Raw genomic sequence first — 11,946 nt, 5'->3', positions numbered from 1 at the left:
ATTCATGTTAGCACGAGGAGTGAGCAGGCGCAGTAAGGTTCAAATAGCCAATCTTTGGCTATAAGAACGCTACGGTGCATGTTCTCCTACGTAGAGTTTCCCAGAGCCTTGGGTCGATCCGAGGCTCTGGTGATGAGAATGTGACAGAGGGCTGTTGATTGAAAAATGAGCTTCCAAATCTCAATATGGTGGTCTATATACCTATATTAGTTAACTCATTTGATATCAATAAAAATTCTTGTGTTTCACTGACCCACCAATGCAGCACCAGTTTCTTTGTCAGTTAAACCCTTCAGATATTCCATAAAATTCCGTAGCATTTTTTTAATCTACAGTACTTAGATGTAAAAAACTTGATTTTTTGTGAAGAAGCAGACATTTTGATACTGTGAAATCCATCTTTTGTTCAAATGTTTGTAAAATAATAATAATTGACTTTTTATATTATATTTTAATAAAGAGATACAATATTAGGGTTTCCTTAAAATGCAACCACATATGATACAAAGATAGCTCATACAGAAAGTGTATCTTTGGCATTTTAGGATAATATCAGAAGCATTCGCCTGGTGAGAGACAAGGAAACTGATAAATTTAAAGGTAGAAAATATGTCCTTTATTAAAGTGGTACTATGATCAAAAAATCTCTTCCTTTTTTCCTTCAGATTTTTAAAGTGTGATTGCCTAACACTGGACTTGCAAAATTTTTGTCTTTGACTTTTATCCAGAGGCTGTTTACTTTGAGTGTAAGTTTTGGATTTCACGGTCTGCCATTGCTCACGTTCCAAACTGACTAATTAAACCTCAGAGGGTTGGATCTAGGGAAAAGTGATGTCATTTACTCACTAGCTTAAAATTTTAGTGTGTAAATGCTGTTTATTATATATGTAAAACAGGAGTTTAAAAGTCTGAAAGGCCAAAACTCCCATGCTGCATATTAATTCAGTCACGCACAGACGCATTGCATTCTTCAAGTATTGAGCCTTAAACATCGTTTTCTTCTCTATCCAGCTCTCTCAAGATCTTCAAGTTAGTAATGGCAGACCATTAAACAGGTGTCTTTTGAAATCAAGGCTTAAAACTTCAGCTTCACTTACTGTTTAGTTAACATACTTTTGAAATCCATAGAAGAATAAAAAGTGATTTTTTTTTTTGGTCATAGTAGCACTTAAACTTACAATAACTGGTTGCAGTAGACCCTTACCAAGCCCATTTAAGGTTTGCAGTAAAACATGGCATTTGATTAGCGCATTTTTGAACTTCAAGTGTGAAATTTTGCTTGCAGGTTTTTGTTACGTTGAATTTGAAGATGCTGCCTCACTCAAAGAAGCACTTAATTATGATGGTGCAGTAAGTATAAGTTCTTGTTCAATCATTCTTCAGTTTCAGACTACTCTCAGCGTGTTGAAAAGATTACAAAGTGTAAACGTCTGCATAGCCTGAGTTAGTTATTTTCGGACAATGATTTCCTTAAATTGACATACACGGTTTCAGTGGCAGACTTGGATTTTAAAGTTAAAGTTGTGGGTGGTGGGTCCCTAACCCTAACCTAACCCTAACCCATTTTTTTATCAACGACTGGAAATTCTTGAAACAGACAAGACCTAAGACCTAAGACAAATTTGGACCGAGCACTAAGGGAGCTAATATATATCTTTTTTTATCTTCAAACAAACACAACCCATGGCCCACCCACACAATTTAGCCTCTCCCAGTTTTAGCAAGCCTCAATACTCAGACTGTACTTTAAATTCAGGACAAAGTTGTTTGGCACACTGAAATGAAGGAATTACAGATAGTTTGCAAAGTAAGGACTGCACTGTTGTTTGTGTGAAGCGAAGAAGGATAAGGTGCAAAGGGAGGAAAATGTCTTTGTCATGTGATGCTTGTCGTAATGTCCTGAGTCCAGTTTTCAGTAACTGTACAGTAAAGTTTTGGATAGCTGGAAAATAAAGAGGCAGTGCTAAATGAGAAGTAACAAAGTAATACAATGTAATAAGTAAAATGTGTTTGGTGTTGCATTTGTCTCAGTCATCTTCTTTCAAAGTTCAATGTGTTCATACAAGAACATGTGTATATAATCCATTTAATTATTGCATTAATTCATTCATCAACCCCAGCTTAGAACTTTATCGCTCTTCACAGACCATGCATGTGACCTGAATAGTGCGTTTTTGTTGGCTGTCACCCTTATGAATTATTAATGAATTTACAATGACAGATACAATTTAAATAATTTTATTGATCTTTTGCTGTAGCTTATAGGAAGTCAAAGGATAAACATGTCTCCACCTTAGTTGAATATCTTTTTTACCTGAAACAGGTCATAGTCACAACTAACTGTATAAAGTCTAACTGTTGTTGTTTGCTTTATCCAGTTAAGTTGTAACTGTGATCTCTGGATGCCTTTGCTTTCAACTCACATCAATAAACAACCACTTTTTTTTCTAAGTAAAGGTTACAGTGTCGTTTCATTATCATTTCTAATTGCAACAATAAAATTAATAATTATTTCATTGTTCTCTGGTCACAACCAAACAATAAGAGTAAATGATATTTTTATATTTTGGTCACAATTAAATAAGCAGAAGACAGATCATAATCAAGCAGTAAACAGATCATAGTCACAGCTAACTGTATAAAGTGTAACTGTTGTTGTTTCCTTTATCCAGTTAACTTGTAACTGTGGTCTCCGGATGCCTTTGCTTTCATCTCTCTTCAATAAACATAAGCACTGTTTTTCAAAGTAAAGGTTACAGTGTAGCCTCATTATTATTTCCAATTGCAGCAATAAAATTATTTAATAATTATTTCATTGTTCTCTGGTCACAACCAAGCAATAATAGTAATGTTATTTTTTATGTTGGTCACAATTAACTAAGCAGAAGACAGATCATAATCAAGCAGTAAACAGATCATAGTCACAACTAACTGTATAAAGTCCAACTGTTGTTGTTAGCTTTATTCAGTTATGTTGTAACTGTGGTCTCATGATGCTTTTGCTTTCAAGTTACATTAATAAACATACGCACTTTTTTTCAAAGTAAAGGCTACAATGTAGCTTCACTATTATTCCTAACTGCAACAATAAAGTTAATTTCATTGTTCTCTGGTCACAACCAAGCAATAATAGCAATGTTATTTTTTATTTCGTTACAAACAACTAAGCAGTAATATTGTGACTTTCTTTATTAAAAGCTGGTTACAAAATCCTGTGATCCTGAACTTTGTAAAAGGTTAATGTTTGCATGTAACTTTCTTTTATTGGATCCAGTAACCACCCTGTAAGCAGAGCCTCCCTAAAACTCACCAGATGGCGAGCAAGAGAGGCTCCGCAGAGTCCTTTCTTTCTTGTCGCGTTAAAGCACTGCTGGCAGGGTGCCAGTAACTTGCTCTTTTCAAATAAATCTAAGAGCAGTTTCTCAAATTCATTACCAAGCATAATGTTATTTAAGATTGAGGGAAAATGCAACTGTCGGTGGTGTAAGTGCAATTCGCCCATGAGAAAAACAGTTAACTAGTTGCTTGGTGACGGGTGAGAGGACAACTAAACAATCGGAGTCCTGGGCAGGATTCAAACCTGCGACTTCTTAGCACCAGTTGGATACTCTACCCATTGACCTCACTGTAAAATAAATGACATTGTCAAGCCCACATACCAGAGAATGTCACCTCCTATGTAGAATGTTAGTCTGATTTTTTTCATTCACTCATTGTTTTTGGCTTCCGCTTTATTAAAAAATGGTCACAAACTTTGGAGATTGACTTTTTTTTTCCTTAAAAGTGAAGTGCAAATTTGAGGAAGAAAAGTAATTCTGATAATGTCTGTTGATTACATAATATAAAATAATTGCTTATGTTGACGCAACTAATGATAATAATATTATTTTTCACACCAGCCCCATGTCTATGCAGTTTAGCTTTGCAATAAGACATTCACTTTGTTCTGAGGAAGAGGAAGTGTTTTTATGCTTACTTGTAAATTGCACCCCATGATCTTCATAAGCCATTGTGTACAATGACTGCAGTACCAATATGTGCCGGGAGGGTTGTGTTTTTTGGGACACTTATAAAATGGATGCTCCAATTTACGTTAACCCCTTCACCCCTGACAATTGAATATATAAGTATCACTCTTATGACGGAAAGGATTACTTTGCGTAAGTTTTGGATTTCACAGTGCTCCATTACTCACATTCAAAACTGACTGATTGGACCTCCAGCTTAAAATTTCAGCGTGTGAATGCCGCTTATTATATGCAAAATGCGAGTTTAAAAGTCTGAAAGCCCAAAACTCCCGTGTTGCACATTAATTATGCTGCATACACATGCATTGCATTCTTAAACTAGTGAGCCTAACTAGTGAGCACTCTTTGAGCCCAACCCTGACCCTAGATCATTTTCTCCTCGATCCAGCTCAACCATCAAGTTAGAAAATTCCAGTTAAAATAAACAGGTGTCTTTTTGAAATCAAGGCTTAAAAGTTTGGTCACTTAGTGTTTAGTCAACATACAACTGTAGATTTGAAATCCAAAGAAAAATAAGAATTGAATTTTTTGGTCACAGGGGCACTTTTAGAAGGGTACTTCAGATGAACTCTATGTCTGGATGTTTTTGATAAGTGAATTTTGTTTAAAGCAACTTGGGGATCAGAAGAAGACACTGAGAGTCGATATAGCCGATGGACGACGAGATGGTGGTCGCGGTGGTGGCAGAGGTGGAGGAAGAGGCAGAGGGGGGCACTCTCAAGGTAGGAATGTAAGGATTAGGGGAGTGACTTGATCCACATCATTGATGAATTCCCTTTGCTGATCTGTAAACTAATGACATGGGGAGATGGAATATTAATTTTGTAAAAAATTATCAGTGCAGTATTATGTATGACCAACTGAAGTGTCTGCAAAGAAGTCCAAAAAATGGGGGACCTGAATCCATCAACATGTATTAGCGTTGTTCAACACTTTACCACTGAGCTATCAAGCCATCTGGGAGGTGGCCTTTCAGTGGCCAAAAAATACCATATTAGAGATGTACAGGGTGAGACCAAAATGATATGGATTGATAGCAGCTGCCAGAGGTACTTTTACAGGCTGACATCCGATCTCACCCCAGAGAAAGAGTACCGTAAATCCATTACCGTTCTTTATTAACCCATCCACTCCTCAGGTGCCCAAGGCCTCCCCATGTTAACAATCATCTGGCATTAGACAGAGTAAAATCTGTTAAGTCATTGGGTTAAAAGATCTTCAGAAATGAACTTGGCCACTTTCCCACTCATCTTCATTTATAGGTGGATTTGGTGATAGGGATGGAAAGTATGGAAGTCAAGGTAAGTTAACGTTGAGTCATGTCAAGACACTTTACTCTCACGGTGCCTCTCTCCACCTAGGTGTATAAATGGGTGCCGGTGTAATGCTGGGGGTAACCCTGTGATGGACTAGCATCCCATCCAGGGGGGAGCATAAATACTCCTAGTCGCTTCGTGCTACGGAAACCGGAGATAAGCACCGGCCTTAATGGGCCTTCAGCCTCTTAACAGAGACTTTACCTTACCTTACCTTTACCATGTCAATGAAATACATTGTACGTTTTTGAGGTTTTTTCCCCTCTCTGCTCTTGAAAGCGTTGACATAGTTGCTAGGAGAGTTGTTATTTTGATAGGAGGTGGTAACTGGGGTAACAGAGGAGGAGGTGATAATTGGGGTAACAGAGGAGGAGGAGGCGATAATTGGAACAGTGGCAGCAGTGGGAACTGGGGTGGCAGAGAAGATGGCTGGGGGGGAAGAGATGAAGGAGGAAGAAGAGGTGGAAGATATGGTGGAAGTGGTGGTGGCAGAGGAGGGTATGGAGGAGACAGAAGAGGTCCTCCACGACAGGAGGAATTCCGACAGCCATCAGCAGGTAAGAAACAACTTAAAAGCTGAAGTCATGATTTTTGATTTTATTGTTGGTGTGTATGTCTTGGAGTCCTTATAACTAGCAAAAGTAGAACATTGTAGAGAAGATTTGAAGAGACTTGTTGAGAAAAACTAGTTTTGGAGTTATCCAAGGAAAAAATTGGGTATGGAAGGTAATTTTGTTTAATTTTGCTAATTATGAACTCTAAACCTCAAATTGGCAGAGCAAGAGTCTTTCATTTGCAAAATCATGGCCACATAACAACTGAGAATGATTTTCCAGCATTTTGAAAAAAGATGGGCCGACATTTTTCAAATTTACCCAAATTCAATCCATTTCAATCCTCTCCAGTTTTGTGCATCCATGTCCCTTCTTGGCTTCCCTGTGTTTTGTTAGAGCTCTTCTATAGTTTTCAACAGTTATTTTGATATTTTAGTTAATTCTATGACCATTCGATCAGTGCTGAAATTACCGAAAAATGCGTGACCTAGCCCCTTTAAAGAAGAAACCTATTAAGGAATATTTAGCATTTGATCATTCGGAATAAAGAATTCTACGGTTTCCAGTAAAGAATGATGAATACGGAAAAATGTACATGGAATAGAATTTCATTAATGAATAACTCGGGGGAAAAATGGAAGGAATAATGAATGACTGAGATCCAATTATTCCGCTTCCACAACCGAGAAAGGACTACTGCACTTGCCTTGAGAAAGAAAGGCTTCTGCTAAACACTAGCTACCATTGAGCTTCCTCGAGTTAGATCATGTCACTTTGCTCACATGATTGTGATTTTTTTGTGATGTACAAAACATAGTGATGTAATAAACCATGTAAACTTTGGTCTCAAGAATGACTCCTTTACCACTGTTACCCACAGAGGAACTTGCAGAGAGACCAAGATTAAAACTTCAACCACGCACAGTCAAAGATCCAGTAAATGAAGTTGCTTCGAGTGTGCAACAGATGACAATATTCGGTGGAGCAAAACCCAGGGATGAAAATGTATTTGTCAAGGCAAAAGACAAAACAAACACCGATGTTAGTCAAAATAGCACTTGAGGTAAGGTTCAAATCAATAATTAGCTAAATGTATTAAAGAGTCCATGCATGTGAAATTGGGGTTGTGTTGTGGCTAGTGTTGCATCTTTTTGGGCTCACTTTTGTGGTTCAATACCCAACAAAAGGAAGGAGGTCTTTACTCTTCACTGTCTCCTTCCAACCTGCTAACCAGATACTGCACCATGAAAACCTAGAGACTTTGATACTTCATTTCTTAACGAATCGTTAGCTGTTAGGGCTAAGCATGCTTTGACCAATGTGACTCTGGGCCCGGTTGTTCAAAAACCGATTAACGCTAATCCCAGGTTAAAATTTAACCAAGGATTTAATTTCTCTACTTTCAAAAACTGTTAAAGGCTGATATTCGGCAAAACTTTACATTAGAACATGTCAATCTTGAACAACAAAAATAAGCAAAAGAAACTTTCACCAAAAAGTTGAAAATATGAAACAAAAGTTTACGCTAATCCTGGATTAAGTTAATGCGCTTTCGAACAACCGGGCCCTGGTGTATAAATGGCTATCTTAGGGAGTTTAAGAAACGACGACAACGCCAAAAAGCAATAATATTATTGGTTAAAAGAATCAAAATGCTCATGCTGCACGTGCGGCACGCATTTTTAAACACTTCTCTTCCGTACTCGTCAAAACTACTACGTGAAATGACCAAATTTAAGGTTTTGACGACAACGTGGACAAACTACCGTGAATCTTTCAGTCTCACTCTTTACTTCAAATCCGTCTGTACCAATCCAGTTTTAGGACACTTCACTCACATTGAATAATATAAACAAGATGGAATAATCATTAAATACTTAAAACAGCTCAAAGTTGTATTTTGGAGTGACGTTTTCGTCTCCATAGCCGTCGTGGTTTCTTAAACTCCCTATTGATTTCTTGTTGAGGCATAGGCAGCCCAAGCTCGCGTTACGCGCGAGACGTGACTGTCATAGCGTCACGTCAGCGACAACACTGTTCTAGCCAATTTAGTTTTGTTTTTTGGAGTTAGTTTCACGACAAAGGAGCAAAAAGCGAAAAGTTACAATGAATGAATGAGGTAAAGTAATATTTTATTTAACTCACCTTTTGAGACGTTGTTGTTTGATGGGCTGTCCAAAACAGTTTAAAAAAGCTCGAAAAGATAAAACAAACAAAATAGACAAGGTGAGTTAACTTACTTTATTTCGTTTATTCATTGATGACTTTTCGCTTCTTTGTTCCTTTGTCGTGAAACTAACCCCCAAAAAACAAAAATAACTTGTCTAGAATAGTGTTGTTAGAATAGTGTTGTCGCTGACGTGAGTGATGCTTTGACAGTCACGTCTCGCACGTAACGCAAGCTTGAGCTGCCTATGGTTGAGGTACTAGTGAGCTTTCGCAAGGATGACGACGGCCTTGATAACCCCTTAAGGGCCCACGGACGGATTTTTTGAGCGTTGCTAGGGAAGTGAAATGTTACTTCCGGTGACTGACGTCATCATATAGTGAGCTGACCAGAAAACCCATCCACAAGCAAAAATCACCGCACGAACTGTTGTTTCCATCCAAGGTTTTTCCTCGCCCTTTCTCGCGCTCGTTCTCAGATCAACTGCGCATGTGTAAACGAACTGACTTCCGGTTTGAGAAAAAACCTAAATTTCCGACGGTCTTTAAATTGAATTAATTTTTTTTCTTATGGCCTTTTCACCTCCAAATACAGAATATAGGTAAGCATTGATTTTTTTCAAATCATCTTGTTTGACAATTTTATGGATATTTCAGTATCGTTTATCTCTCTAAAAAGAACATTTTTCAAAATAAAAAGAAAACCCTGCTTGCCTGGATGCAAAAACGAATACAAATTATGAAACCAATGATTAAATACCCAAATTGTGTAGCACGTAGACAAATTTAGAGTTTTCTTTTATTGGTCACATGACCATGGGCGTGGCTTGATGACGTCATATTTAGGGTCATTTCTTTACAAAAGTTAGAAACTGACCAAAATAATGCCAAATTCTCTCAAATTAGTTAACTATTACATTCTTAGCAACGCACCCCAAAAAATATGTCAATAGGCCCTTAAAACAAAGGGTTAAAGAACAAAAACATGCATGTTTTGGGAATTAACCACCATTCATGAAAGTTTCATACGAAAATTAGTTTGTTTTTCAGGATTTCAAAATATTTCACCTCCATCACCCATTCAGTTATCATTTTCGCTGCAACACTAACGATATTCCTTCCTTTTTTTTATTACAGGTAAAATAAAATATAAATTGAAGATGACGCTGTTATTTTTAAATTAAAGGGAAGTTCAGAGCTTCTACAAACTGGAATCAAGTTATTGAATTTGTCAACCACCACTTTTTGTGCAATGATTTAGCCTCTTTGAATCTCAGGTTGTTGCATTTTGTGGCAGTTGTTCTTCTTTTTTAAATACATTGGATATAAGAGGACCATTAGAAGAAATATAAATGAGCCGGAAGCTGGTCATTGCACATTTTCCAAGGGTTTATTGTTTTTGTTTTTATTTTGTTTTTTTCATGCATTAATTTCTCATGTTGTTATGAGTTAATGCTGTTGACTTGGAAATTAATATTTTTCAGAGTGTTTCATTGGATTTTTTTTTTGTAGTTGCTCGATATGTATGTCCGCACTGTCATTGATTTATTATCGCTCAAACCTTTTTATCGTTGAGTTCGGTTGACTTATACGCTTTTGAAGTTTTACCCAAGTTATTCAAGTTATCTTGGGTTTTTGGTTTATTTTGTTTCAAGCAAATCTAAAACTGGAAGACACGTTATAGCCTTTGTTTTTGGTAACAAACTAATGCCAATATAACTTGAAGTGGAACCATTGAAAAAGCGCGGGAGCTTCTCGTCACAGCACTGCTTGATTTCACATAGTATGCTACTTCAGTAGCTGCTAGTTATAGTGCGGATGCCGGTAGGATTTAGTATTTAATATTTAACAATGGTCTTGATTTCGTAACTCGTACAAATAAAGAGAGCGCCTCCTAACTTTTCATTACAATACATCTTGGTTTGCTTAAATGAGCATTTCAGAATTCCTGAATTTCCCCAGCCTTGGGGTTTTTTTTCTGGCAAAGCCAAACATTCAACAGGACTTGCAAGGGTTAAATAGCACAAACACTCAAGACGGCAATTTGATGACCATAAAACGTAAATTTCTCTATAACAAGGGAGAAACATCCTAATGATTGTTCATTTGCTGCTTACAAGCACAAAATGCAAATCAGGGTGAGTGAAGAACTTACCAACTATCTATCAACTCAGTTTTGTGGTACTAATCACAATGCACACACTGTATTTTAAAATAAGGCTACACTTTCGCACTTTGTTTTTACGAACGACATGGAGCTTCTTCGTTATCAGTTGTCCTGAAATTTTTTTCCAGCTGTTCGTTTCCAATTCAAATCTTTTCCGATACCAAAAGGGAAGTAACTTGTTTTCCTATCTCAGAATGCCCTTGAACGATGGGCGCCTGGGTAGAAACACACATCCAACCCTAACCAGCTCTAACCCAGGAACGGGACTGCGATAAAATTTCAACATGTGCGGAATAATTCCCGTAAAGAAAACAAAAAAAAATCCGCCCATTTTCCGACTGGGATTGCCATACTGGTAACCCAGTAATAGAATGTATTGTTTTTATGTAATGAATCTCGAAATCAAACGTGGCGTCACCGGTCGATCGTATCTGGAAGATCTGGCCCCAGTTATTCGATCGAAGGGTGGGTAGCGTTATCCACTGGATAACTCAATTGGTTTTGCTAGTGCTTATCCGCTGGACAGTGATTTATCCGATGGATAGAGTTACCCATCTTTTGAACAAACGACCTAGAGGTCAGGCCAAAACAGGCAAATTCAAAATGGCGGCTGGGCATGGGAAACGTTCTTGCTGCGCTATCGCGCTTGGACCTCAGTCTCGCGCTTGTTCCGATTAAGCATGTAAAGGATAGAGAACAAGACTGGGGATCCAGCGCAGAGTTGACCGGCCAGTTGGGAGGACTAACTCAACAACGCAAATTCACACCCTTCGCGAGATGCACTCCTCGGGAAGAATGCGAGGAATTATCATGCAATATTTCCCAGTACGGTTCGCGCGCTCGGTTAGTAAAAGGTTAACACCGTCTAGCCGAATCCGATTGCTACTTATAAGAGTCAACCCGTCAATCCTAGCGCGCGTACTATCTGAGAGAGACGATTAATGTATGTCATTTTGTATCGAGGGCGGTATGGGCAGGGGGTGGGGGTGCATGTATCCGAAGTCAACTTGACAACGGCAACGATACTGCATGATTCAACGCAAACTCCGACTCCTCCTCCCCCCCCCCCCCCCCCCACTCCTCCGGGACAAGGGGGGCATTTGGAAAAAAAATTCGCTCAAACCTCGATTAACACTCCAATCCCTGAGGTTACTTCGTTTAGTCAAAACCTTACGTAATACTACCCCCTGGGGGCTGTTTTGGGTTGTACTTGATTGCTAGCCTGAAAAGGAAAAGGGGTGATGATGAACAAGCTAGAACAAAGCATCGTTTTTATGCAATCATCAAGATTTTAATGGCAATAAAACAGTACATGCACAACCCTCACATACACGGCAGATCCATTGCCAATAACAACATATATTCCTTCACCGTTATATCAGCCTTGTTCTTTTTAGCTTCCATTTCCAATGCACTCCATATGGATGGGGCAGCTAGGGTTCTCACAGGCAATCATCTCTCCACTTTCTCCTTTTCCACACAAACTGTAGATATTTGAAAGATTGTGACAAACCTGCACGGTCTCCCCTTTTGTGGAACCTTCAATTCACACTTTTGCGTTAACGAGCATGTCCTTGAGTTATTTGCCACTCTTGTATGATTGTTTGTTTGTTATTGATTTATTTGTTTGAGCAGGTTGAAGTTTTGGCAGCTATTCAGGTGATGTGGACCTGCTATGCCCACCCACCCATACACTCACGAAGGACAGCCACAAC

General features: G+C 38.3%; 1 protein-coding gene across 1 annotated transcript in view; it reads left to right on the top strand.

Annotated features, from left to right (window-relative positions):
- LOC138047555 (eukaryotic translation initiation factor 4H-like) overlaps nt 1-9,977 on the top strand; it is a 16,031-nt gene extending 6,054 nt beyond the window's left edge. The window contains exons 3-9 of the mRNA XM_068894456.1: nt 546-600; nt 1,286-1,350; nt 4,639-4,750; nt 5,291-5,329; nt 5,662-5,901; nt 6,779-6,961; nt 9,202-9,977. Coding sequence (XP_068750557.1) covers nt 546-600; nt 1,286-1,350; nt 4,639-4,750; nt 5,291-5,329; nt 5,662-5,901; nt 6,779-6,960 — 693 coding nt within the window. The 3' untranslated portion in view covers nt 6,961; nt 9,202-9,977. The remainder of the gene's footprint in view (nt 1-545; nt 601-1,285; nt 1,351-4,638; nt 4,751-5,290; nt 5,330-5,661; nt 5,902-6,778; nt 6,962-9,201) is intronic.
- Nucleotides 9,978-11,946: the final 1,969 nt, after the last annotated feature.

This window comes from Montipora capricornis, chromosome 4 (genome assembly GCF_036669925.1).
Source record: "Montipora capricornis isolate CH-2021 chromosome 4, ASM3666992v2, whole genome shotgun sequence".
Taxonomy (NCBI): Eukaryota; Metazoa; Cnidaria; class Anthozoa; order Scleractinia; family Acroporidae; genus Montipora; species Montipora capricornis.
This window is presented reverse-complemented; position numbering and strand designations above follow the sequence as displayed.